The sequence below is a fragment of the Capra hircus genome, chromosome 10, assembly GCF_001704415.2.
Source record: "Capra hircus breed San Clemente chromosome 10, ASM170441v1, whole genome shotgun sequence".
NCBI lineage: Eukaryota > Metazoa > Chordata > Mammalia > Artiodactyla > Bovidae > Capra > Capra hircus.
In genome coordinates this window covers 79,814,655-79,842,310 of record NC_030817.1, presented here as the reverse complement: position 1 = coordinate 79,842,310, position 27,656 = coordinate 79,814,655, and the positions used below count along the sequence as shown (strand labels likewise).

General features: G+C 47.8%; 3 protein-coding genes across 9 annotated transcripts; 2 read left to right on the top strand and 1 right to left on the bottom strand.

Annotated features, from left to right (window-relative positions):
• LOC102172159 (bcl-2-like protein 2) lies at positions 651 to 5,950 on the bottom strand. Of its 5 annotated transcripts, none has more exons than XM_005685246.3 (4): positions 5,462 to 5,588; positions 5,076 to 5,163; positions 4,167 to 4,606; positions 651 to 3,572 (listed from the first exon to the last, which is right to left on the bottom strand). In XM_005685246.3, the coding sequence occupies exons 3-4, from the start codon at positions 4,596 to 4,598 to the stop codon at positions 3,423 to 3,425; spliced, it is 582 nt and encodes a 193-aa protein (XP_005685303.1). In that variant the 5' UTR covers positions 4,599 to 4,606; positions 5,076 to 5,163; positions 5,462 to 5,588; the 3' UTR covers positions 651 to 3,422. The 5 variants fall into 5 exon arrangements, with proteins under 5 accessions (XP_005685303.1, XP_013822328.1, XP_017910085.1 ...); XM_013966874.2 differs by having other exon boundaries at positions 5,441 to 5,546; XM_018054596.1 differs by lacking the exon at positions 5,462 to 5,588 and adding an exon at positions 5,279 to 5,434.
• Positions 6,000 to 14,494, top strand: PPP1R3E (protein phosphatase 1 regulatory subunit 3E). 3 transcript variants are annotated; one of them, XM_018054595.1, is made up of 3 exons: positions 6,000 to 6,053; positions 6,333 to 9,563; positions 9,865 to 14,494. In XM_018054595.1, exons 2-3 carry the CDS (start codon positions 9,147 to 9,149, stop codon positions 10,285 to 10,287), a joined length of 840 nt encoding a protein of 279 aa, XP_017910084.1. In that variant the 5' UTR covers positions 6,000 to 6,053; positions 6,333 to 9,146; the 3' UTR covers positions 10,288 to 14,494. The 3 variants fall into 3 exon arrangements, 2 of the variants coding, with proteins under 2 accessions (XP_017910084.1, XP_017910083.1); XR_001918738.1 differs by lacking the exon at positions 6,000 to 6,053 and having other exon boundaries at positions 6,068 to 9,563; positions 9,865 to 12,123; positions 12,413 to 14,494; XM_018054594.1 differs by lacking the exon at positions 6,000 to 6,053 and having other exon boundaries at positions 6,068 to 9,563.
• On the top strand, positions 19,269 to 27,419 carry HOMEZ (homeobox and leucine zipper encoding). Its single transcript, XM_018054592.1, has 2 exons — positions 19,269 to 19,473; positions 24,736 to 27,419. Exons 1-2 carry the CDS (start codon positions 19,434 to 19,436, stop codon positions 26,307 to 26,309), a joined length of 1,614 nt encoding a protein of 537 aa, XP_017910081.1. The 5' UTR covers positions 19,269 to 19,433; the 3' UTR covers positions 26,310 to 27,419.

Below are 27,656 nucleotides of genomic sequence, written 5' to 3'. Positions count from 1 at the left end.
TTGATATGGTCCTAGACTAGAAGTACCGACGGATGGGCTAAACAATTCTATAGATCCCATCCAGTTTAGCAGTTCACATTAAAATGGCTGAAACCAAATGTCTAAGGGGACCAGGAAAGTAAACAAGGGCTCCATTTTTGCCAGACTTAAGTCTGAAGTAGGTAGCAGGATATTGAGAAATGTTCATCATCATACACTTCTGATCAGGGGCTAAACCACAACTGGGGACTTGATTCCATCATAAAGATTTTTGATAGGTTTTCTTTGTTTCGTTTTGGGTTTTGTTGTGGCTATCCCAAAGCACCGTACACACGCACCCTCTCAAGGATTGGGTTGGCACAGATGCAGTTCTTGCCTTTGGCAGTTGGCCGAGATAGGGGGGTGGAGGAACAACTCTGATTTTTTTTTTGGCCCGGCTTTCAGGATCTGAGTTTCCTGTCCTGGGATCAAATTCAGGCACTTAGGCAGTGAAAGTATGGAGTACTAACCACTGGACTGCCAGGGAATTTCTTTTTCTTTTTTTTTTTAATCTCAATATTTTCCCAAATCCCTATTAATCTAATTCTTGGCCTTAACAAGGTCATGATGAAATGATTAGATCAAGAAATGTCCTGACCGCAGGCTATACAGTATAGAAGTCACAAACCCTGCTCAGTCCTTCTCATTAAACTTCTGGGCTTTATTTATTTTTTTAATACGACCATTACATATTACACAAAAATAAAAGTCAAATGAACTTGGTATTTATAAATTATTAAATAAAAATACAGGAATATATATTTATATTTATAGAGCTTTTCTTCTCTTCTAAACTAACCAAATCTGTTCTCCCGCCGCTTTATGATTTTAAAAAAGTAAAATAGTGTATGCCCCCGGATAAGTGGGGAGTGGGGTTAATAAGTGCAGGACCTAGTTGCCCTACTTCTGCTCCTTCCTTGGCCTAAGCAAAATCCATATTTGTCCCTTTGGGCTCTGGAGAGCAAGAAACACCCTCTCCACCTATTTAATCTCTGAAAAATGGCAATAAGATTTATTTCCCTTATTTTTTAAAAAATGAAACGGATTTAAAAATTGGGAGCCATACTCAGCCATCTTGGCCAAGAGCTAATCCCAAGGAACTATATGGCTCTAAAAGAGAGTCTCTAGTTTTCCCTGACAGAAGAGTCTCTGGGGTTTCCATTCCCTCTCAGGCTAAGAAGGGCAGGACATGTCAAAACTGCCCTCTGTGGTCCCATCCAAGCTATACCTCTGGAAATCCAGCCCATGCCCTTTTCCCTTTCAGAAAACAGCCTCTCCTTCCACCCAGGTGTGAAGGCCTCTGAGCAGGGCTTTTTAGTAACTGACCATGGTCCCTGCCTCCCCTGTTTGCTACAGGCTCCAGGAAAACTACGAGGGCTAGACGTTCTGTGGTAGAGAGCAGGGGGAAGTCTGCCCCAAACCTGGGGGAACACAGGCTCCAATTTGGATGGTCTAGTCAGTGGTTTTCCAGCTTTCTTTTTTCAGCAGCAAACCCCTTAATGCAAATAAAATCTTACCCTGAACCCCGATATGTAAGACAGCTACAGGGGAGCTGTTCTGTTTGAGGGCAAGTCGCCTAGCCTGCTCAGCACCCCAGCTTCGTCTCCCCCAAGGACTTCTGAGGCAACCCCTAGGAAACTTCAGGGTCCTGCCAAGCAGGTGGAAAACCAATGGCCTAGTTTGTCCTGAGCAAGTCAGAGACCCACACACACACAACCCAAAACTGCCTGCTACAGACCAGCTCTGAGTGCCTGGTACCAGCATACTCACAACAGACCAAGTGGCCCATGCAGTCCACCACCTCCCCTATAAATATCATTAAAAAGTGCAGCCCTCCTCAAAAGCAAAAGTCTGAGCTAAACACCTGAGGCCAATTTTGGTCCCACCTTTTCGTGAGTACAACTATGTCGCCACATTCTAGGACCAGTGAAAATCTCCAAGAGTCAACCATGGTCTAGCTAAGCAGGTCAGTGCTCAGGATCAAGGGCAGGGTTCTAGAGCACTGTGTCAGAAGAAGTCAGCATTGGAAAGCAGCAATTTTAGCACCTTGGAAAGTGCAGCAGTGAGGTCTGGCTCAGGACATGCATCTGGAGTGAAATCAATCATGTCTTTCTCAAAAGAAAAAGCTGTCATCTGAATCTGTTCTAGAGGACTGTGCGCTCTAAAGTTAACATCCTCAGACTCTGAGGTACAGACAAGTAACACCCATGCAAACAGTGTGGCTTCCAAGAAGATATCAATGCTTCTACGTCATGGGGGTACTCTGGAACCCAGACACCTGGCCTTTAATGAAGCAGCACCAATGCCCACCACATGGACCAGGCCAGTCACAGAGTTTACACATCACCCTCACACGCATGGTGTTCAGAGCTGGAATGTTCCTCTCAAGGCATCCACAGTCTTTCCGAGACACAGTGCAGGACCAGACTGTATTCCAGGTCTGCATTTACGTCCACACACTCAAAATGAAAATGAGTTAAAAGCCCCAATTTAGACTTTAAGTTTGGATACAGAAGGTCCCAGAGATAGGGAACCCTTTAGGCACCAAGGCGCCCCAGTGGGAGAGGAGGGCAGGGGCAGCTCCAGCTCCCAAAGCCCCCATCCACCGCAGGCTTCACAGCCCTGCGTTTCTGTCAGAGCCCAGGAGGCAGCAGCAAGTGTGTGATGCACAAGGAAGGGGGATGATGAACGAACAAGGTCAGCTATAGAACTGCTCTTCTCTCCAAAGCCCTGCTGACAACTTTCTGCAAAAAAACGGCCAGAGCCCTCAGCCTGGATACAGTGTTTCTCCCTCAGCCTTGAGGCAGCAAGACAAGGGGGAGAGGGAGGGGAAGGTTGGGAGGAGGGACAGAGAGCTGCCCTTGTTCTCACCACTGCAAGAGGGAGTGAATGTTTTCTCTTCAAGGAATCTCACCGACACCAGATTAGACAAGCAGCCCAGCATGCACACTCATGTCTCAGCAGCCCTCAGTCATAACACCTTTTCCTAGCCCATGAGAACCCCAAGCTCCCATTCCAAAGGGATGTGCCTTCTGTATTTGCCCCAAATCCCACTCATTGAACGGAGATGCCAACCCCCTCTGCAAGTCCACCTCCCTCAGGGCAGCAAATCAAGCTCCAGGCAGAGTTTTGTGTGCCTATGCCTACAGGCATGATCCTTCCCACATCCCCCTAGCCCTGGAATGACTCCATCTCCTGACTTTCCAAATACATTCCACAATGTCTCCAGCTCACTCTTTCAACGGCCTGCTTGGCACACTCAGCTCCCTCACACACCACCTTTCCCCTTCCAATTCCTGTTCCATGCCCATTCTTTCCCCCACTTCTTCCAAGGGCACTCCTCCACTCTGCTCTTGCTCTCCTGCCCCCCAGCCACACCTCACCCCACCTGGCCCTGGACTTTCTCACTTGCTAGCGAAAAAGGCCCCTACGGTTACCAGGGCCCCCAGTGCCACAGCCCCCGTCAGCACTGTCCTCACTGAGGCCCAGTTCCCCTCCCGCAGACGCCGCGCCTCCTCCAGGGCCCCGTCCCCGTATAGAGCTGTGAACTCCGCCTGTGGGAGAGAAGGGAAGCAGGAGAGAAAGAAGGAGAAAGGGAGATCAGGAGAGGGAAGAGTGGAGAAAAGAGGAGAGGAAGAGCTCCAGTTCCGTCCACTGCAAGCACCACCCCACCCCCAGCCCCTCGGATCCCCCATGAGCACCTGGCTCATTTGCCCTTCTCTACCTCAGGTGCATCCCATCTGAAATTTCCCTGGCCAAAAATTCTGCTCAGAACTGGCATCCTTTGTCAAGGCTTGTCTGGCCCACCCATCCCTGATCCCTGACCCGGCCCATGCCATGCACTCAGGTGTAAAAAATTTGTGATGGTTGGATGCCATTTCTGTGCAGGCACTACCTGGCTACTGCGTGTTCTGTCCTCTGCTTTGGACCATGAGCCCACTGAATGATGACTGCATGGCAGCCCTGGAGTGCAGAGTTCAGAGGTGCCCATAGTGAGGGCACCTGATTCCACCCAAACAGACACACTCGGCCCCCACACCTCATTCCCAGCGAAACCGCCCCCCAGCTCCAGCCAGAGCCCCCCATCTTCCTCCTTGAGACCAACTTTTCAGAGGGATGTGCAGAGCAGCAATCGAGAAGCTTCTTACCCAGCCCCCACTGCTGTGGATCCAGTCAGCCAGCCGCGTCTCCAGGTAGGCCACCATCCACTCCTGCACTTGTCCCACAAGTGGCTCCATCTCCTTGTTGACACTCTCAGCACACAGTGCGGCTCCAAAGACAAAGAAGGCCACAAGGCGACCCCAGTTGGGGCCCCCTTGGAAGAGTTCATCAGAGACCTGGGTGAAGCGCTGCTGGGCCGAACCCGGGGTCACATGCAGCTGAGCTGCCAGATCGGAGAAGGTGCGCCGGAAGCGGGTCTCAAACTCATCTCCAGCTGCCCGCATGGCTTGGTGTAGCGGGTCAGCTGCTGGGCCCTCCCCGGGGCCAGCTCCACAAACATACCCCTTCTGCCTCAGCTTATAGCCCACAAAGTCTGCCACTAGAGCCCGTGTGTCTGGGGCTGAGGCTGGGGTCGCCATCCGGGCGGCTGTTGGAGTCAAACATAAAAAACTGGCATGAATATATGGTGAGAGGCCCAGAGGGAGGTATTTCAGGTTTGGCCAGCCCATGAGACAGGCAGGGAGTTAAGGGGAAATCTCAGAGACCTCTGGCCAGGAAGGGGCAAGAGCAAGAAAATTAAGCCATGGCGAGGGGCCCCACGGCTAGAGGGGCAGGCCCTTAAATTTGTAATATGCCAAATTCAATATAAAACAAGTAAATTTCATCTAAAATATTTTAGATTCTTTCCACAACAAAACAACAACAGCTCTATGACACCCCTACAACCCCTCCCCCTCCAGTACACACCTTTTTGGCTAGAGGAAGGGGCTTGGGGCCTCCCCAGGGGCAAGATGCAAAGATGCTGGCAGAGGCACAAGATGGGGGAGGAGATGGGCCGAAGGGAAAGGAGGAGAACCAAAGGATTGCCTGGGACAGAGAAGGAAGGGGACACTCACCCAGCCTGGATGGCAGCTCTTAGGACCCAGCACTGGTGGCAAGGAGCCCCCAGCTGGGGCCTTTCATCCTCCTGCCCAGCCTGGAGCCCTGGGAAGGGGAGGGGAGATCAGAGCTAGGTGGGGAAGACTAGGAATCAGGGTCTGGGCTGAGAAGGGCTGGGGTTGCAGCTCCCGGGACCAGGCCCCTGCCCCCAACGCTCTACCAGCTGTGTGGCCGAATCCATGTTTAATGACTGTCCTCCCGGGAAACCCAGGGCCAAGGGCTTCCTGCCGACACCATCTCTGCTCCCGGCTCCCCTCAGTGCAGCCCAGAGGCCCAGCTCCTCCCTCACCCCCACCCTCAGCCGGGCTCCAACCCCGCCTGCCTGCCAGGTTAGGGATCTCACGGGTCAGGCCGCTGCCGGGATCCGGCTGTTTCCTGGTGCAGGAGCTGGGAGGGAGGGAGAGAGGGAGGAAGGGAGGGAAGGAAGGAGGGAGGAGAAAGGGGGGGCGGGAGGGAGGGCCCGGCGCCGGGTGATGATGGGGCCCAGAGATGCGTCCAGAGAGAGGGGCGGGGCTGGGACGCAGGCTTGGGAAGAGCCACAGCTCAGGAAGGGAGAGGGCCGCTGGAGGCCAGGAAGAACAGGGCCAGGAGGGCATCGAGGGCCAGGCAGGGCTTCTGACCCTGGAGCCTGTGGAGAGAAGCCGGCTGGGCCTCCTGAAACCTTGGAGCAAACTCAGCATTTCCAGGTCTCTGATGTTCCATGCACTTGTTGAACTCTTCCAGCCCTGGAATGGGTGCCCAGAAAAGAGGAACAGTTCCCATACTGGTGGGAACTATCTGCCAGGTGCCTTACCCCGTGGGACTGGCAGACGTGACACAGACAGCAGACACTTCCTCTTCTCTCCAGGACCTTTAACCCAGTGGCCTCTGTGTGAGCTGGAGCTTTAGCCAAGCACCGAGGAGCCAAGACTAGGATAGGCAAGCAGTTTCTGCAGGTAACTTTTCATCTTCTTTCTTCCTTTTTAAATAATCAGATTGGTTTTCTTTTTAATTCTTTCTACCCAGTGCATGAACTTACTCTCATTATGAAAAAGCCAAATAATATAGAAGTGTAGAGAAAAAAACACCAGTCCTCAGTCCCTCTGCCGCTCCCAAAATCCTACTTCCCTCCTGCAAGTTACCAATGTCAAGGCTGACGTTATCCTTTCAGATTACATATATGTACACACATACGTGAATGTCTATTATTTATACCAGGCAGTATGTTTACACAGGGTGTGAAGCCACCTGGCCACAGCCGATCCACACGAGGGCACCCTCAGGCATTCTGGCTGGGGCCCACTGGCTCTCGCAGCTGGCACTTAGTACAGCTCCATTTGGAGGACTCTCCAACCAGACCAAAAGAGGTAACCCTTCCCTGCTGGTTCCTTTGCCTCTACCTCCAGTCCAAGCCTTGGTATTCCCATCTGCCCCAAACTAAAGAAGAAGTCTTTTTTGTAACGATGGTAACAACTAACACATTTTGAAGACTTATTAGGTATTAAATGCTCTCTTTATATGCTTAATATTTTATTCTCACATCAATCTTTCTTATGTTGTGTTATTCTCATTCTATGGATGAGCGAAGTGAGGCTTGGAGATGTTAAGTAATTTTCCCAAAGCCACATACTGAGAAGATAGGCCTCAACCTAACTGTGGTTTGAAAGTTTGTCTTAACTTTAACATTATACTGCTTCAAGGTCCCTCTTTGCTTCCAGTAATCAATGTTGTTATGCCGTTTATGAGGCCAAGCTGAATCCACACCATTTACAAACTCAAACTCAGTTCTCCCCAATATTCTGAACCTAACATCTATTTCACTCCTTTATGACTGTATCCTTTCAACCATCTGCATTTCTTCTTTGCTCTTGGGATAGTCATTCCAGATGCTATCAGCAAGGTTGACACCTTTTTAGAGAATAATCTAGTCCTTCATTTGCAGTCTTGATTTCTTCTAAGATGTTTACTTGAAATAAAAACACATTTAAGTCTCAGGATCCAAATAGATTTCTCTCTGCCTGCCCATTCATTTATAAGCTCGGTGAGAGCAAGCACTGAATTGTACTCACTTTTATATCCTAATGGCCTAATAGACCTTCAGTAAATGTTGACTGAAGAAATCACTCGATGCCTCTGGCCAGTTATTGAGCAGGCCCAGTCAGATGTTTGAAGATCACTGCAGTGGCTACTTAAGAAACAAATACTGTTGGACCAACACAAATTACACCAGGTCCAAGGCTGTGTGCCTCAAGGATCTTCTCAGACCAACACCACAGAGCCAAGGAATGGCAGCTCAGACAACAGAGCTCTTCCCAGAAAACCTTGGGCCATGTACGCTGACACGGAACCTTACCTGTTCCGTCAATGACATATGGTACCAGAGCAAGGAAGACAGTTTTAAACTGCTTGACTATAACACAAATTACTGTAGCATTATTTCATACCCTAAAATATGAAAAGAATGTGTTTTCCGTGGATTACATATGTATGTGTAAAATAAGAAAATAAAACTCAGTATCACTTTAAAAATGAGTCCTGGTTAAAGAGCATTGCTATGCTTAATACTGGAGTTAAAATGCCAACAGGAATAAATTGTAAAATAAACAGTATATGTCTCACTGTTTATTTCCAACTTAGTCACTTGTGATTTTACACCCTTGTTGCTTTAGAGATTCCATTTCTACTCTAACATTCCATATTTCAGTGCTCGGAGAAAGTTAATTATTACCATGAAATGTTTTAATCCACTTAATATAATTAAGTGTATAAAATAGTAGACTCTAGAACGGAACTGCTGAGATTCTAATTCCAGCTCCCCAAATAATAATTTATGTGACCTTGGGCAAGAGACCTACCCACTCCTTCAATTTTCTCATCCATAAATTAGGCATAATACTCCCTCTCCTATGATGAATGTACTATATGAGTTAGTGTTTGTAAAACAATGCTATCTAGCACGTTGCAAGTGCTACGTAAGATCAGTAGGGAGTTAGAAAAAGACTAAACAAAACTTCACTTTTTTCCACAAATACAGAAAAAAAAAGGGGGGGGGTAAAAAGCAGCTCTGTGCTCTTCTTGGAGCTCTCACTGGAACTACAACTCCACAGTCCCAATTCCAAGAAAGATATGTGATGATTCATTCAATAATTTGAGGGCCTACTATGCGATGAAACTCACCATGAATCAGACACAGCCTCTGCTGCTCAAAGAGCTTACAGTCGGGTTAGAGATCAGAATTTTAATCCACTTTTTCTTACAGATAAGAAAACTGAGGTCCAGAGAAGTTGTGCCTTGCTCAAAGTCACACAGCTAAATAGCACCAGAGGTTAGACCAGAAACTAGGTCTTTCCACAACTCTCAGCTCAGAACTCTTTCCAAAGGGCCACCCACCTATTTGAGCGCCACATCTCAATTTCTATTTGAGGCTCTACCTAGCTTTTGTGACTTCCACGTATTTGCACCCACCACTACCATCCTCCCAAACCTGGAGCCTAGGGTTTAGGCAAGAAAACACTGAGCCCAGAAGAGAAAGTTAGAGGCTGGGCGGTTTGAACCTTCCTCTAAAAGAAAAGGTTGCTCTCTACTCCTTGCGTTAACTCTTCCGGTGCCTGAAAGGCTGAGGCCTTTCAAAAGAAAAAAAAGGAACAGTGGTCCCACTCTGGACCGATAGAGTGGAGTGCCCGCCTCCTGGTGCAGTAGCATCAATGATAGATGGAGAGTCACTTGTCACAGGGCTGTGGGCGGGGGCCAGGCCCCGCGAGGGCCGCGGGACCGGAGGGTGAGTGCGGCTAAGCGCAGGCTCAGAGGAGACAGCCTGCAGGAGGTGATGGTCAAAGACCCTGGGAGAAGGTGGCCAGTGGGAGGAAAGGCAGTCACTTGGAGACGAGGCAGAGCTGCAGAAGGTGGAGGATTCTGGAGGTGACAGCAAGGAGAGCACACAACTGCGAGGGGTGGCTGAAGCTTCTGTGCGAACACCAGCCGGGTGCGAGCTAGGAAAGGAGGGCAGCTCGTCGGCGCCGCCAGAGGGTCCCGCCTGGGCGGGGGTTGCCATGTCTCGCGAGCGGCACTCCCGCACCGACATCCCCCGCAACCTGAGCTTCATCGCCTCGCTGACAGAGCGCGCCTACTACCTGAGCCAGCGGCCCAGCCTCGAGGAGGAGCCAGAGGAGGAACCAAGTGGGGGAGGGACGCGTCTCGGGGCCCGATCTCGAGCTCCAGGTCCGAGTCGGGAGCGCCGGGCTCGTTCTGCGCCCGCCGGAGGCGGCGGGACTCGGGCGCTCCGCAACCACAGTCCCGATACCCGTAAGAGAGTGCGTTTCGCTGACGCGCTGGGGCTGGAGCTGGCAGCCGTGCGCCGCTTCCGCCCAGGAGAGCTGCCCCGGGTGCCCCGCCACGTGCAGGTCCAGCTGCAGAGGGACGCCCTCCGCCACTTCGCGCCGTGCCAGCCCCGCGCCCGAGGCCTCCAGGTAGGCGGCAGAGGCACTCCGCTTCCCCAGGACTTCCTCAGCTTGGCCTCGGCGGACGTGTGGGAGTGGATTTACCTAGAAGCACCCATCTCCATCCCCAACCCTGGGCTTGCTCTGGCTCACCCACTTTGGGGTTCCCTTTGGCGAGTTCCCTAGACCACTCTCCCAGCTACCCCCGACTACCCCGACGCCAGGGTCGGCCTCCGATTGGTCCAGTGCCTCGCCCTGACCCCGCCCCCATTCTTCCCCCGCCCCTCTCCTTCCCCCGGCTCCCTCTTCCCAGCTCCTCCTTTCCCTACAGGAGGCGCGCGCCGCCCTGGAGCCGGCCAGCGAACCCGGCTTCGCCGCCCGCTTGCAGGCCCAGCGCATCTGCCTGGAACGCGTCGAGGCGGGCCCGCTGGGCGTGGCCGGGAGCGCGCGCGTGCTGGACCTGGCCTACGAGAAGCGCGTAAGCGTGCGCTGGACTGCAGACGGCTGGCGGAGCCAACGGGAGGCGCCCGCCGCTTATGCCGGCCCGGCCCCGCCCCCTCCGCGCGCCGACCGCTTCTCCTTCCGCCTACCGGCGCCACCCATTGGAGGTTCCCTGCTCTTCGCCCTGCGCTACCGCGTGACGGGCCGCGAGTTCTGGGACAACAACGGCGGCCGTGACTATGCTCTGCGTGGGCCGGAGCACCCGGGCAGTGGCGGAAACCCGGAGCCCCTGGGCTGGATCCACTTTATCTGAGACGCAGGCTGCCGACGGCGGAAAAAAATCAAAGGCACCAGGAGGGTTGGGAGATCCCAAACATTTGCCTGGGAGGAATGGGAGAAACCGAGATTGGCGAGGAGCTGTCCTAAGGAGTCAAGTGATGGGGGGCGAGGAGAATGGGAGAAGCCAAAGGGGTGTAGGGAGTGCGTGGACTTAAAGAAAGCCGAGGAGACTGGGGTGGATGTGAGTGGATGAACCCACATCATAGAAAAGGGAGACGGAAGGGGTGCTGGAATATTAGAAAATAAGCAAAAGGACGGTGGTGACGTTCTCTTCCGTGAGTGGGTACTGGGAGAAAGTGAGTAGGTGGGTCAGGCCTATGTAGTCAAAGGTTGAGGACACCTGTTTGGTATTCAGGAGGTATTTTATGTGAACTAGAGACATACCGCAGTTGAAATCATTTAGATTGCTGGTTCACTCCCTCTTACTGGTCTTTGCCACCCCAGGTCCCACAGCCCTGTTGTCCTAGCTTTAACTCAGCCATAATTACCTTGCTTAAGTCCCAGGAATTTGGCCATTGCTCCCCAGCCCCCGGCATTAATGACAGGATTCCCTTGTCACCCCTGCAATCCCTGGATTCAGTCTCTGCTGACTGGCTGGGGAGTGATGGCAGGTAACAGTCAGAGCTCCTTCCTCCAGCGGCAGCCCTGGGGATGAAAATGAAAGCAAAACCAACTCCAGGCCTTTTAGCTAAATAATGTGGTGCCTAAGGGGTGAGTGCAATCAGGGGCTTCCAGAAGAATGCCAGCCTTACCGTTCTGGGTGCCTTCTAATGACCTCTAAGCACTTTATGGACTGTATTTGTCAAGGGACAAGCGAAACACAGGACTCTTTCTGCCTGAGAAGAAAAGGAAATCACTGACTACCTGGATAACTTTGGGCAAGTTACTTCACCTCTCTGGGCCCCAGTTTCCTCCTTGAGAAACTACATTTGGATTAGTTGATCTCTTAGGCCCCTTCTTGCTCTAACATTGTATGATCTGTGAGGGGCAGAGTGTGGATTAGAAGCCACATTCTCCAGCCTGCAGTTGGAGTGCTTACAGTTCAGAACACACAGCACCCCAAGCACCTGGTTGGGCCTGAGAATGGTCCTCCAGTTTTTGACACATGTTCCAGAGCCCAGGAAACATCCCATAACCAGCCTGCAGTCTCAAAGTATTCCAGGGCCTCTTTCAAACCACAGCTCATCCTCTGGCCCCTTGCTTTTTGCTTTTGCCCCCCAGACTTCCAGCCTGGGTGCTATGAGACAGCTTGGGGGAGGTGCCTCTATCGGGGAAAATGATGCTTGGGAGCCCCTAAGATGAAACAGTGCTGGGGACTTTCTTGAGGTTAAAGGATTATTGGTATGAGAAATGGAAAACATTTCAAATAAAGAAACAGAGCAGCTTGAAAATTAAATGGTGCCAGAAGATAGCAGTCTCTTCCATACCCTGAGCAAGTGAATGGGAAAGCTGGACTCTCCTACCCATTTACATTCATGCCTTATGTCTCCTGGTTAACCTCTGCTGGGTGTTTGTTTTTTCGCTCCTTTCACCCTGTTTCTAAGCTCCTCTCTTTCCTTCTACCCCTCTTACCATTTTCATTTTCTTGTAGCATGTAGGGTATTTACCTTCATTTCCTCTAGTTCCATCTGCCTCCCTCTTCATCCTTGTTGATCTCTGCTATTCCTTCTCCCTCCAGAAGGAGTGGAGAACCTGCTTCCTTTTCGCCAAGATCATGGTTGGTCCACTTTCCTCTCAGGCTCCTTCTTGACAGTCTTCTGAAGGGAGAAGAAGCAGTTCCTGATGCTACAGATGAACATGGAGCTCCCAGGTAACCAGCTGCCCAAACCCATTTCTTTCTGTTACTGATTTCTCAAAAATTTTTGGATTCCCCTTTTACCACTCAGTGAGAGAAGGTAGACGCACATGTGCCCATACATGCATTCAGATCAGAGTATGGGGCTTGTTTATCATGCCCCTCCTCTCCAAAACCCTAATTCTTTAAAGAAAAAAAAAAAGGTTAAAAGAGAAACCCCAAGTCACTCAAATGCCCATTTAAATGTCATCCTTATCTGATAAAGAAAACAAAGAATTTCCTGTATCTTGTGGATCACCTTCAGGTCAGAGTTCCAGCAGAGTGAAGAGAGAAAGTGTACTGGAAGCCACCAAGCAATGCACTTTTTAGTCACCAGTGAAGATCCCAAGAGAGGATAATGGAGCGGGAGGGTTGCTTATTGTGTATGCATGACTGTTACCGTGTATTTAGCAATCTCAAGAGCCCACATTTACTTATTTATCCACTAAAATCTGATGCTTTGCATGCATTATCATCCTCAACCCTATGGATTGAGTGATGTTATTCCTGTTTTAGAGAGAAAACAGTTCAGAAAAGTTCAGTAATTATTCAAGATCACACAACTAGTAAATGGCAGAGCTAGGGTTGTGAACGCAGGAGATCTCCAGAGCCTCTGTGCATAGCATGATGTCATAATATTTTCCTTTAAAAACAAAATGAAAACCTTGCCATTAAAAAAAAAAAAAAACCAGAAACCCTTGCCACATATCTTGTACTAGGAAAAGACCAGTTTCTAATTGTGCTCTGCCTTCCCAGCCTCCCTAACTGGCTTGGGAAAGGCAAAGCACTGAAGGTCTTAAGCTTCATCTGCTCCTTCCAGAAGCTTGCTGCTGCTTTCTGTGACCCTATGATCAGCAAGGAACCACTTCGCCTGCCTGCTAGAGAATTTAGGAACCCATGTGAACGCCAGCCTTCCCATACACTGGGATTCTCTTCTGGCCCTAGGTAGTCCACACCTGTTGACGTGCTGTGCACCTTCTTACCACCCCCCCCCACCCCCACCCGACTCTAGCCTTGAATTGCCCAGTTCCCTGAAATTTGCACTGGAAGGGTTCATGAACAGGCTAATTGCTGGATGGTGTGCTGGATGCTCGGTCCTCCTGGAGCCTGAGTAATACTAAGGGGATAAATGCAAATGGATTTGGGGTCAGGGAACCAAAGAGAATTCATTGTTCTTGAGCTTTATCTCTAAGAATTACCATTGCTCACCCATTCCTCTATTCTCAGCTGTATAGAGCCAAGACATGAGTCTTGTGGTTTTTCCATACAGAGTTGCCACAGGGTAGCGGTGGGCAGGTGGTAAACTGCAGGTCAAATCTGACATGAGAAACACTAGGAATTTGGCAGAATCTTTAGAGGTGTGTCATGTGTTAGGCACAGGACTTTCCTGTAAAGCCTGATGACTACAAACAGGAGCAGTTGAGGGTATAACTTGTCAGCCATGGACTGGGAAGTACCATATGAGAAACCTGTACCATGGGCACAGGCTGGGTCCTTGAAGCAATACAGCAGGAACCCTCTTGCCCTTTCCTCTCATCCAGACCTCAAATGTCCTTCCTACATACTCTTCCTGTTCCTTTGTTTCCTTTATGAATGTAGCTCATCATTTCTCTTCTTAATAAGCCCTAACTCAGCTTTCCAATCTTATCCCACATTTCCTTTCTTCTAACTCCTGTGTTTCTCTGGAGCTGCTCTGGATCTTGGCAATCCAGAGATCACAGAATTCAGAGACCTGAAAAGGCTTGTCTTTAGAGATCATTGGGTCTAGATTCCTCTAGAGATGAGGCCACAGGTCCAGAGATGAGAAGGGACCCCAGCAGGGTCAGAGAATTTGTTGGTACAACTGCAGATGGGACTTAAACCCAAGCCTCCTGTCCACATTCTATTCCCAGGCTACCAAAGAGTCCTCTCTCCACGGGAACAGACCCATGATTTGTCTTGGCAAGGGATACATCAGAAGTGTTCCATTTTCTGCTTCTAGTTTCCATTCCCTACTGCATTCAGGCAGAAAGAGAAACAAAAGGGACTAGTGTGTCATTAGCCTTGGCACTTGTTTCAGTGATGTTGCTGAAGAACAGTGAAGTTGCTAAAACAAAGAAACAACCAGATAATCTACCCATTGAATAGCTAACCTAGAGAGGAAATAAAAGTGTGTTCTGTGAATCCCCCCAAACCACTGTTCTCACCAGACCCTCCCTGAGCCTCCCGACCTCCTTCACAGTGCAGCTCGGTACTCTGGACCCCATACCTGCTGGTATTGTGCCTCATTTGAGCTTACTCATGCAGCTGCCCTCCCTTTTGGATAAAAGACCTCATATTTGAAATAAAGTTGAAATTTGAAAAGAAAGTATAAGATGTGGAGAAGTATTATTTTGGGGGGGCTGAGGGTGGCAAGAGACCCAGAGGCAAGATTTCTTCCTCCCTCTCACCCCTCATTGCTTGGCCATCTCATTCCTTGAGATGGGAAGGAGATAATGGAGGAGTTGGGCAGCCCTGTTATGAGACACCCCTATTGTATGACACTACCACTTTGGGCAGTGGTAGAGAAAGTTACCAGGCCTGGGGCTTAGCTCCCCTCTACCCTGTACCTGGAACCAGTTGCTGCTGCATTAAAGGGAATAGCTCAGGTAAAAGGTTTCCCCTTTGGTGGGGTGCTCTTCTTAAGGGATCATCTAAATTGCATTCTGCTCCTTAGGCAGTAGAGGGAAGATCAAAGCCCCTTTGTCAAGGGTAACCCTAAAACAACAAGAAGCATGATAGGAAAAGCAAGAACCTTTGTCTATTACAAAATGAAGACACAGAAATAGATATTAAAGGGAAGTAACCTTGAAAAAGTCAGTTCTAAAACAGTATTGACTCCCACATCACCTGAATGATGAAAGAGTCCAATTACCCTCAAAGTAATGAAAGGACATTCCTTATAGGGAAGCCCTAGCCCTAGAATAATCAGATGCCATGTCATTACATCATAATGGCCAAGTTGTGATGTCACTGCAGAGTACCCACTCTTTAGTACACGTTGTAACTGAAACCAGACATGCTGAAGGGTAGAATCGGCATGAGGAGCAGACACCCAAGGAGAGGTAATTGAGGGCTTTCCAGGGGTTCCCGCCATGGTTTATAGCCTAGGGTTGCTCCATGGCCCTAATGTCTTTCTAGACCTGTCACCTCTTAGTGTGGTAATAGGTTTGTCTGAAATCTTGCTTCTGCAAACTCCTTTATTGCAGCTTTTGCTATCCTAAGTCTTCCATACTTGGCAGCTGTGATCGGTCAGCCCTCCCCTCCAGTGTTTCTCAGGACAGAGCATAGAACACTAGAGCAGGGTTTCCCTAAATGGGGCAGAAACTCACCATATCCATTTCATTCCCAGGGACAGATCCAAGTTTTTGGTTGTCTGAAGCACACAACTTATGGACTCTTTTTTTTTTCAAGAAAAACAAAATACATAAGGCACAAGAGTGAATATATTTCAGGATGAGGAAAAATATAAAAATTATAATTTTTAAAAAGCTGATAAAGATCACAAAATCAAGAAAAACAAAATCTAAAAGCTACCCATGTGGCAAACCTAAATATTTTTCCCTACAATTTTGTTTTTGGCTGCACACTCTTTGATATCAATCTTTTAATATGATTACATATAATTTTTCCATAAAGAGGTAATTCCATCACCATGATCACTTAAAAAAAATTTTTTTTTGATAATTAAAAAGAATTTCACCTTCACACCTTGTCAGTGAACAATTATGTTCACATAATTGGAGGGTAGGATTTTTGTCAAATTTGGGAAAACCCTACCAAATTTCTTTAGTATATGTGGTGTAAGATTTTGGAGCATTTTCAAATTTTGTAATAATGAATAACATAACTCTGAATTGTTGACATTAGTAGTATTCCTGGAAGCTGTATATTGGTTTGTTAGAGCTGCCATAACAAAATACTTAGACTGGGTCGCTTATAATATGGAAATTTTCTCACGGTTTTGAGGCTGGAAGCCTGAGATCCAGACATTGGCAGGGTTGATTCCATTCTGAGGTTCCTCTCTCTTGGCTTGTGGCTAGCCATCTTCTCCCTATGTCTTCATATGGTCTGTCCTACCTGCATGTCTGCGTCCAAATTCCGTCTTATTATAAGGACAGCAGTTATACTGAATTGACTTACCCTAAAGACTTTATTTTAATTACCTCTGAATAGACCTTATTTCCAAATATGGCTACATTCTGAGGTACTGGGAGTTAGGACTTTAACAGGAATTTTAGGGGGACACAGTTCAGCCCATAACATCATAAATACTATTAACTGTTCAAAGAAGTAACTGCAAACCACAGATGTGTAACTCCTAAACCCAAACTAAATGTATTCCCAACTCAACTTCATTAGTCAATCCCAAAATGCCCATGGCCTCTTCATTGCCATTGGACAAAAAGAGAAGGGTGATAGAGGGGAAGTCAGAAAGAGACATCGATCTTGACCAACTGCAGTTTGAATTTTTTTTTTTAATTCTACAAAAACATATTAACACATTGCTGAGACTCTTCCAGTGCTTTGGAAGAGATCTGTGCAAAAGAGGAGTCTTAACTTCCTCCATCTTCCTTCAGTTCAGTTCGCTTCAGTTCAGTTGCTCAGTCGTGTCCGACTCTTTGCAACCCCATGAATTGCAGCACGCCAGGCCTCCTGGAGTTCACTCAGACTCACATCCATTGAGTCAGTGATGCCATCCAGCCATCTCATCCTCTGTTGTCCCCTTCTCCTCCTGCCCCCAATCCCTCCCAGCATCAAAGTCTTTTTCAATGAGTCAACTCTTCGCATGAGGTGGCCAAAGTACTGGAGTTTCAGCTTTAGCATCACTCCTTCCAAAGAAATCCCAGCTTCCTTAGCTATTGGGTAATTGTATATCTGGTCAGTCCTGCTAATGTTACTGAGCCATGGAAAGGGGGAGGGAGTTTCCACTAAAGATTGAGGATGACGTGGTAGGTCCACATTCTTCAGCACTAGTTCCTGGAATTGCTGGGATGATCACTGACTTGCTAACTTCTTTCTCTGATAATGTCAAGTCTGGACCTCTTCCTCTCTTCCACTCCCCTACTCCAGTCCACTCCATCATCTTCTTACGTGTAAGGGTGAAACCCACGTAAAAGAGGGTTTCCAGAACCAGGGCACAGGAATTTCTTTCCTTGGATTCTTCTTCTCTTAAATCTTGAGTCTTTGACTCTTCTGCATACCCCTGACTTGGGAGTGTGTATCCTTCTGAGACAAATGTGACTGAGTTGTCTACATTTCATAATTCCCAGCCCATGATCTGTGATGCCCAGAAGGACTGACTTAACCCCCCCAGGAACAGCCACTAAATTTTCACAGTTCCTGCCTGGCTTTCTAGCCAAACAAACGGAGTTCTTCCCACTCAATAACCAGCCTCATTGTTTGGATTAAAAGAATGAGCTCTCCATTGACAGCTGAGGGTTGTCACTGCCTAAAATGTTTCTCTTTTCCCTTTCTTCCTTACATACAAACCATTGGGGTTATTATAATAAGCCTTGAGTTAGGAGGTCTGTATATAGCACTGGCCTTGGCTTAAATCCTAAGTGATCAAAAGTTTCTAACTCTAAAGCTGAGAAGATTATTTCTGTTGCTTACTCCCATCATGCTTTTAAGGGATACTAGTTTGAAGGGCATGGCTCTTAGGACTTGGGATTGTTACCAAATGTAGTGAGAGAAGGGAGGAAGGGGCAAATGCAGAGTCAACAGAAAAAGCTGAATTAGAGATACATTTCTCATGCTTGGCAACCTTTAAAGAGCTTTAGACCTTAGCGTGGAGCAATGAAGAATCAGAAGTATCAGTTATGATGGTTGACTTTTTACAGGGTATATGGGGAGTGGTGAGATCTGTGGAATACAGGGCATAATAAATTATTGTAAGTATATAAGCTATTGTGACCTAAATAAACAAGAGAAGACTATCATGAGAACAGAAGAGTCATTTCAGAAAGTATTGTTCCCAAGTTTTGGTCAGAAGACTGAGAATCCTAACTATACAAACTTTTGGCCTAGAATTTTGGAATGTGTGGAATACTGAGTCGTTGGAAAGCCCGTTTTATTATAATCCCTTTCTTGACAGCAAAACCAAGGCCCCCCCAACATGAGGCACAACTCCAGGTAGTCTTTACTAGGGCAGAGGAAGGGCCTGAGGGGGGCTGGCAAGACCTAATGAGGTGACCCCCTCTAGGACTTCATATTTGAGAACGCCTGTCTGGTGACAACTGGACCCAGGAAGCGGCGGAAGGTGCCAGGCTGCTAGGATCCTCATTTCTCTGGGTCGTCAAGACACTTGACGAAGGCAATGGCACCCCACTCCAGTACTCTTTTGCTTGGAAAACCCCATGGACAGAGGAGCCTGGCGGGCTGCAATCCATGGGGTCGCTAAGAGTCGGACACGACTGAGCAACTTCACTTTCACTTTTCACTCTCATGCCTTGGAGAAGGAAATGGCAACCCACTCCAGTGTTCTTGCCTGAAGAATCCCAGGGATGGGGAAGCCTGGTGGGCTGCCGTCTATGGGGTCACACAGAGTCGGACATGACTGAAGCGACTTAGCAGCAAGACACTTGATCCATCTCTAGAACAAGTTAACGGTTGCTCTAGGCGCTTCGTTTACAGTTGACGCTGCTGACGACGGTTTGACCCCAGGCTGGGAATGCTTGTCTCCTGTACGAAGCTGGCAAAGGTATACTGAAAACGTCTTCCTTCCGGAGGAAACAAATAGGGAGTAGTTGTAGGCGGTTTGGACAGTTCAGCAAACTGCTTTGAATTTCTTGGGGAATTCCAGGAGGAACATTGCCCAGCGTAACACCGAAGATCCGGCGCCCATAAGGCGAGGGTGGGAGGGGGTACTGTTCACGACATCCTAGCCTGGGGGGGACATCTTCCCTGTCCCATGTAGCCAATAGGCATCCCGGCTGAGGCCCACGCACCCAATAGCCGACTTCAACCGAGACCCACTCAGCCAATGGCCGGCCCAGCCCGTTCCGCGAGGGCCCGCCTGCCTGCGCCCACCAATCAAAACTCGGGCCACCTTGGCACCACCCCTGGAGCCCACCCCACCCATCCGCCCCGCCTCCAACTCGCTGGAGCAGGGCTGGGCTAGACGGGCGCGCTCTCGGGGGCGGGGAGGGGGGGCAGTCCCGGTCCTGGCCTTCCGCGCGGGTGGGCTCGGAGCAGGCCGCGCCGGGCAGCAACCCCATTCTCACCCCGGAGGCCCCCTGCCCTTTCTCCCCCTTTCCCCCCGGCCCATGGTGCGAGGCTGGGAGCCGCCGCCCGGGCTGGACTGCGGTGAGTGATCCCCAGCCCTTTCGACTTCCCCTTCCAGTCCCTGTACGATCTCCGACCTCCGGAGCCCCATCTCCGCGCTGGGGGGAGGAGGAGAATTCTAGGTTCGAAGTGGTCCGGTTCTCTCCTTTCTCCTCAGGACTTTTCGGTTCCCTGTTTTAACTGGGGGAGGGTGAGTGGGTGTATAGGAGGAGGGGAAGGCCGGGTTGGGACGCCCTTGGCGAGGGGAGGGTTGAGATTTGCCTGCTCCCTGGGGCTCATTGCCCCAAGTGCAGCAACTTTTTGTTCTCTGACCCAGTTTGGAGCCTTCTAGACTGCCTGCGAAATGGAGGATAGGAGAAACGTTTCCTTCCCAGGCCTCCCCTCCTCCCCTCCATGACTGCCTCCTGGCGACTTCAACACACGTACAGAAACCTGGCCTTATTCCTGGGGAGCATGGCCTTTGGGAATGAAAGGTTTGAGAGAAACTGCCCCTTCTGACCCCTACCCAGCCATACTCAGAAAACCAACCAGAAAAGTGAGAACCTGAGTCCTCAAAGGTTCCTGGTGTTGCCTCCTAATCAGAGACTTCTAAACTGAAAGAAGACTCAAGCTGAGACCTATTTGGTAATGTGGACCCAGATGATATATTTTATATGAACCCTCTTCTCACCATACATTTGAAGGGCTTTTTATGCTGAGGATAGGTAGGTGGCAGTAATTGAAAGTAAGCCAGTGAAAGTAGGGAATTTTTAAAATGATGCATACATATCCTAAGCATTGTCATTAAAAGTACATTCATCTCACCAATTTCTTGGGTAAGTGTCCCAGCGTTTTCTTTGTGTTGCTGATTGGCAGTCCCAATTGTCTTTCTAATATCAACTACATAAGCAAATCTCTAATCTGGCTGCACCCTGAGAACTTTAAAATAAACTACTTTCATCTGCCCCAATCCAGGCTAAGTAAATCAGAACGAGGTGGATAACGTGGGTTAAGTTTCCCGGGGAGTTTTTCTAATATGCAGTCAGACTGGAACCACTGCATCATCATCTGTGATTTCCAGGTTTGGTTTCTTTAAAGTGGAGACTGAATTTAAACACTTTTGAAGCAATATGAATGCAGAATACTTCTCAGATTTTTAAGTCTCCTGCCCCTCCAGTCTTTTGCAGTTTTCTTGCCTTCTCCCAACTCAACAGTTTTTTTTTAATGTGCATTTCTTTGTATTATGTCTTTCCAAAGCATTTGACTTTTTTTTTCAGAACCAATTCTTAATGCACTAATTTTCATAGGTTTATAGGATGTTTAATTATATAGAGAAAAACAAGGGGCATAAGTAGGTTTGGAATCACACATAACTGGCCTCAGCACATAGGGCAGCTGAAGGAAGCAGATGACTTTGCCATGCTAGAGACTAGGCTACCAGCCTTTAGTGTCCAGTGCACTGTGGGTATTGATTATGTAATCCAGTGGGGATCAGTTAAACCAAGCTCCTAGACCAGTTGAACATCTTTCGCTTCTGTCCAGCTAATAGCACTAGTACCTAGTCCCTTCTAAATTAATTTACATTCTCTTTCAGCCTTCCAACCACTTGTTCCATTCATTCATAAACTGTTTTCTTAAAGCAATTACGACCATTGCCTTTATTAAGTTGGGAGGACATAGGACAGAGTTTCTAACAGGGGCTTCTGGACAATCAGTGAATCCCCTGAGATAATAATTTATAATCTGTGTTTGAATGTTTGGGGCGGGATGCGAGGTAAGTCGTAACTTTCTGAGAACCTTTAACTTCTATTGTCAAAGAGAGTCATGATCCAAAAAGTGAGAAGCACATGAATTGAGTATCACTAAATGTCCTTTAAGGCCCTGAAAACTATCACGAAAACACATTTCACTCAGGAACATTCTTCAGTTCTCTGAATAAAGACTTAGATAACTTAGCAGGCTCATAACCGGTCTTCACTTGAACTGTCACCTGTTTTAACCATAAGCCTAGGCTCAAGATTTTTGTTTTGGGCCACACCATGCCACATGTGGGATCTTAAGTCTCCTGACCAGGGGATCACACTCATGCATCTTGCAGTGTAAGTGTGGAGTCCTACCCAGTGGACCACCAGGAAATTCCCAGCCTAGGCTCAAGTTCTAAAGATCTCTTTTTCCTAACCTTGTGTGAACACCTACACTAGAAGTTTAAGGCAGCCCATTAATACTTTTCTGCCTTTTGTCCAGGGGTATGGAAAGCCCAAAGGGAAATAAGGGTGGTACCTTGACTCTGTACTTTTTATTGGTGACTTTAGTAGCAGTAGGACATATCTGGCATGGTTACAGATTTAGTAAATTCAGAATTGATAGTACCACCATCACCGACACCTCTGCTCAGAGGAGTCCTTATTTGATTTATTTCTTTTTCTACTTTCTCCAAATGAGGTACAAGGACACAAGATGCTATAGTGCCTTCACTGTGCTTTGGATTACTGTAGGATCTACCCTCTTTGTTATAGTTCTCATGAACTACTCCCTGGGTCTAGTTTCCTCCTATAGCAAAGCCAGATTCTTCCAGGGAGGTACCAGCTCTACTGCTGTGTCCTAATTTTAAGGCACCATTCTGTATCAAAAAGTCTGTCACAACTTGTGTTTTGTGTTACTAAAGAAATGTGGATGTATGCAGTACACCAAATATGACCTTTGCAGTACTGTTACACTGAACTATCAAGCCATGAGAATCTTAAGGATAGCAGACCACACGAATGAAAGCAACCTGTTTCCTTGTCAGCTTGTAGCTGCACCTGCCTTATTCCCTGTCTAGCAGTCTTCATCCTCACACTGGACTGCTTTATTCCTTGTGCTACCTTTTCTCACATCTAAACTGTCGCCGCGACCTTAAAAAAATAGGGCACAAATAAGGTTGAGTGGGTGTCGAGCGTTGGATCATCAAGTATTCTCCAGCTTAGATGTAGTGGTGTTCCTGGTGGGCCCCAACTTCCAGATGGTGGTTTTAAGTACCTACCCATGCAGGCACTTCCTCACAGCCACTCAGCTGTGTCTTGAGATGAACCTGTTGGGTAGCAGCAATCCAAATTCACCCAGCAGCAATCAAAAAGGATTTATATCTAAATTACAGATTCAGTTCTAAAGCAGTCATTTTGATACTTTTTTTAAAAGCAGCAAAATCTTTTCTGGAATTATATCCAACTCCCCAAATATAAAAAGTACAAAATCAGATACCCTGGTTTCCCCCATTAGAATTAGGACTCTGCAATAACAGATTGGATACACTAATTTAAAATATTCCATCTTTGCCTCACTTCGCCTGTTGTCTAGGAGGAGCATTACCTTATTTCAGAGTCATCCCATGATGCTGAAGCAATGATAAAAACTCTAATTTACTGAGCCTTTACTTTAGTATAGGCATAATGTCAGTTGCATTTTTTTAGTCATAACCTTGCCAGGTAGATGCTGTTATGACCTTTTATTCTGATGGGAAACTAAGGCTTCAGCAGGCACTCTTGGGAGTGGTGAAGCTGTGATTCATCTCAGATTTGTCTCACCCTAGACCTCTACCTCTAACAGCTCTAGGCCCTGCCTATACAACACCTAGCACACAGTAGGTGCTCTGTAAAAACATGTAACTACATACGCTCAACATTATCTTCAGTTTTTACACATGAGGAAACTGAGGCGCCTGTAAGTTCAGACAGAACTGGGATTCAAACTTCCTATGTAATGCTGGCCTTAATCACATTCATATCCACTATGCCATGCTGCCTCCACTTACCCTCTGAAGGTTCTCAAACTGTATTGCATTCAAGGTCTGCATGGCCTTCAGTTTGTTAAGATTTTCTCGTTAAAAGGGAATGGTGACATGCATTAGAATGCTGCCGAATTTTTCTGTTCATCATATAAAATTTCTGATATTACACTGCTCTATCTGTAACTTTTACATAGGCCTGCTGTCCTCTCCGTAATGTGTTAGAGGGACTATTTGTAAATTCAGATGGGAGTCCTTGAAAAGTAAAGGGTGACAGATAATGTTAGTCTCTAATGCCCACACAGGGAGCATTTAACAGGGAATTGAGTTAAAACTCCATCACCAGGAAGTCCCTGGTGACCCAGTGGTTAGTACTCAGCACTTCCAATGCAGGGGGCATGGGCTCAATCCCTGGTTGAGGAACTAAGATCCCCACAAGCCACGTGGCAAAAAAAAAAAAAAAGTCAAACTGGGGCCCAGAATTATTCTGGGAAATAGCTTGGGCAGGTTTCCAGGAATAAAGCACAGTCAGAGGCTTTCTCTGCGGTCCCCACACCCATGTTGAGCCTGGGAGTCCTGGTGCCACTGGGTAGCTTGCAGGACCTGGTTACAGTTTATAATGAGCCTGCCCACCTGGTTCCAAGAAGAAAGCTGGACTGAAGAGATAAGAGCTGCAGGCCTCCCGCCCTGTGTGGAGGCGGCTGTTAAGGTCTGAGGGAGCTCTCTAGGCTTCCTGGAGAGAGAGAGCAATTGGAAGAGACAAAGGCTGGGAAAAAGGGGAATAACCTTTGTTCTGCGGAAGTCTTGGGGAAGGAAACATTCACCTCCCTCTACCCTCTCCGGACCAAGACCAAGGGGAACTCCATTCATCCCAGATCATTGACCCATCTCATCCTAATGAGACTTAGAAAAAAATTAAACTAGCAGTCACCTTCCCGCAACACTCCACCACCAAGAAGAGAAGAAAAAGAAAAGAAAAGGGAGCTGGGTAGAGGGACAGTGCTGTTCCACCTTCTGTACCTTCTAGATTCTCACACATTGTATTCCTAATCTTTCCACATTTTAGAGATAATCTAGAGATAACTCAAGAAATAATCTGTTAGGAGCTAAAGTGTTCTGAGATTACATACATCTCTTTGGGTTTTCTAGGTGGATCTTCATTCTGTCACTCTTGTTGCATGAACTTAGAGGGTGAAGTGAATTTGAAGGGGAAAGATAAAGGCTCTAAGGATGTTTCCCTTTTTTTTAACCTCAGAAGTCAGGTTATCATCTTGGTGAAAACACTCACTATTTTTGTGACTTGGAATAATTTAACTTCTCTGGACTTTGGTTTTTTCATACCTATAGGGGGAATTATAGCAGGCTCTGATGATTTATAAGGTTATGAAAATTAAATGAGAAATTGTTACACACTTTAAAAGCAATCCAGTACAGTACACATAGAAAATTGTTTTTGGAGCCCAACGTTTTGTTTGATAGAAATTGAGCAATGGCCTGAAAGGGGAACCCCAGTGATCGAGCTGTTTCTCTTCTTATTACAGCTATCTCTGAAGGGCACAAATCAGAAAGCACCATGCCTCCTAATAAAGAGGCCAGCAGCCTTAATAGCTCCCCTGCGGGCCTCATCTGCCTCCCTCCAATCTCTGAGGAACTACAGCTTGTGTGGACCCAAGCAGCCCAGACCAGTGAGCTGGACAGCAATGAACACTTGCTCCAAACCTTCAGCTACTTCCCCTATCCCAGTTTAGCAGACATTGCCCTTCTTTGCCTACGCTATGGGCTGCAGATGGAGAAAGTCAAGACTTGGTTCATGGCCCAGCGCCTTCGCTGTGGCATTAGCTGGTCATCTGAAGAAATTGAAGAGACTCGAGCCCGAGTAGTCTACCATCGGGACCAACTCCATTTCAAATCCCTTCTCTCTTTTACTCATCATGCAGGGCGGCCCCCAGAGGAAGTGCCTCCTTCTCCTGTGCCACCTCCGGAACAAGTTGGTCTTGGAATAGTGCCCCTGACTCTTAGCGAGCCCACCCAGATGAAAGGATTGAAGGTAGAGCCTGAGGAGCCACTGAATCACCAGAAAGCAAAGGAGACCCTGATGGTACCTGGCAGTGGAGCATTCCCCCATCAATCGCAATTTTGGCAGGATCATCAATGCAGTGGCCTCTCCAAGGAGCAGGCAGGCAGGTGTCCCGACCAGTCACACAGCCTAGGTACTGCTTCCTGGAACCATGCCACAGCTGTCCACCAGCCCCGTGCTCGGGATAAGCCCGAATCCATCTCATTACTTGCCAGTAGTTGTAAGAAGGAGTCAGCATCTAATGTGACTCCTCCTTCCTCTACCTCTTTCCAGGGACTGGCTAATGGAGCTCCTGCCACCTCTAAGTCCCTCCAGCCACTGGGCTGTGCCCCACAGCCACTGTCACCCAATGAACAGGCACTACCCCCACAGCTGGAGCCAGCTTGGCCCCAGGGGCTAAGGCATAACTCAGCATCAGGTAGGGTTGGCCCTGCAGAGTATCTTTCCCCAGACATGCAACGCCAGCGAAAGACCAAGCGCAAAACCAAAGAGCAGTTGGCTATCCTCAAATCGTTTTTTCTACAGTGCCAATGGGCACGGCGTGAGGATTACCATAAATTAGAGCAGATCACTGGTTTACCTCGGCCTGAGATTATTCAGTGGTTTGGTGACACACGCTATGCCTTGAAGCATGGGCAACTAAAATGGTTTCGGGACAATGCAGTACCTGGTGCCCCTAGCTTCCAGGATCCAGCAATTCCCACACCACCACCTTCAACCCGCTCCTTGAATGAATGGGCTGAGACACCACCTCTGCCAAATCCCCCGCCCCCACCGGATATACGACCCTTGGAGAGGTACTGGGCAACCCACCAACAGCTCCGGGAAAGTGATATCCCTCAACTGAGTCAGGCATCAAGGCTTAGCACCCAGCAGGTACTGGATTGGTTTGACTCTCGATTACCTGAGCCAGCTGAAGTGGTGGTCTGTCTAGATGAAGAGGAGGAAGAGGAAGAGGAGGAACTGCCAGAAGATGATGAAGAAGAGGAGGAGGAGGACGAGGACGATGATGATGATGATGTGATCATCCAGGACTGAGTGGGAGGCTGGGGAGGGGAGGTCTGTTACTAAAAGACAAACCAACTTAGTTAACTGTTTAAACAAAGAAACCACATTATTTTCTTTTTAACTTACCTTGTGGCAAAGAACTGAAAAACTTTGTGTTCTTGAGGGTGGGGGACAGGGATATAGTAAGGGTAGACCAGGGAGGATGACCATGGAGTACAAAACGAGGTGGGGATCAGATGGGCAGAAATCTAGGCCTCCAGTCTCACTGAGGGGCTTGCTATGGGTCTGGGAAAAGGCTCTTGCTCTTTTCATATCCCTGTTCTTTCACCTTACTATTCTACAGAGAGGCTAGGCTTTGGCCCACGGCCATGAAGTTCTGTAAAGGAGGAGGAAAGTTTCTAATACGACCCCAGTCCCAGCATTTTCCCCAAATATAAGGCTGCCTTGCACCTCATTTCTCTCTGAACACAAGTTCATGCATAATGCAGCTAAGAATCTCAGTTATGTCCCAGTCAATCGCAAATACTTCCTCTCCTCATACCAGCTTGACTTTCTGTGTTTTCCTGCTGCTTTTTGAATCTCACAGGGAGCAGAATGTTTTCATTTCTGATACTGGGACCACTATGCCTTGTACCTTTCCAAAAATCCCCATTCTGTTCACTGTTTGTCTCAGGGTAAATCTTCCCCCCGGAGCTTGTGAAAAAGTTTAATAATTGGGTGGAGAATAATTTAGACTGGATATTTATTGGAGGTGGGAATTAGGGGAGATGTCCTTTTAAAAAAGTAGAATTATAGATTACAGAGGGGTAGAGGAGAGGGAATGGTGTCTGCTGTTCGGGAGGACAGTCCAGATAGATTCCAGGTTTGGTTTTACAAACCTGACACTCCCTCCTGCCTAGTTTGACAGAAACTGATTTTTTAATCTTTTTGGTGTTGGTCTGTGTCCACAAAAGAGACTTTACCCCCTGTTTATAATATCTGTCTTGAGGACAGAAGTCCTTATGTTTTAGAGTGGTTTTCATCAGTTGGGGTCAGATATAAAGATATCAGTGGGTTAACCATCTAGAAATAAAAGAGTGGAAGCCCCAAATTGCTAGACTAATAATAAAAAGGCCAAAAATAAAATTGTTTCTCTCTCCACTTTGCCATTTCTCTGGTTTAAAGATTAATGGAACCAAATTCATCCACTTTCTGATTTAGTATACTTTTTATTTTCAAAGCAGCAGGATATACTGAGGTAAAGTAAATGAACAAAACTTGAAATAGATCAGTACCTATTACTAGGCAGATTGCTTTCCACACCTGCTATAGTGTAGGTTCTCTCTCAGAAGAGGGGGAGTCTAGAAATGTCTTTAAAAATAAGCTCAGTTTCAGAAA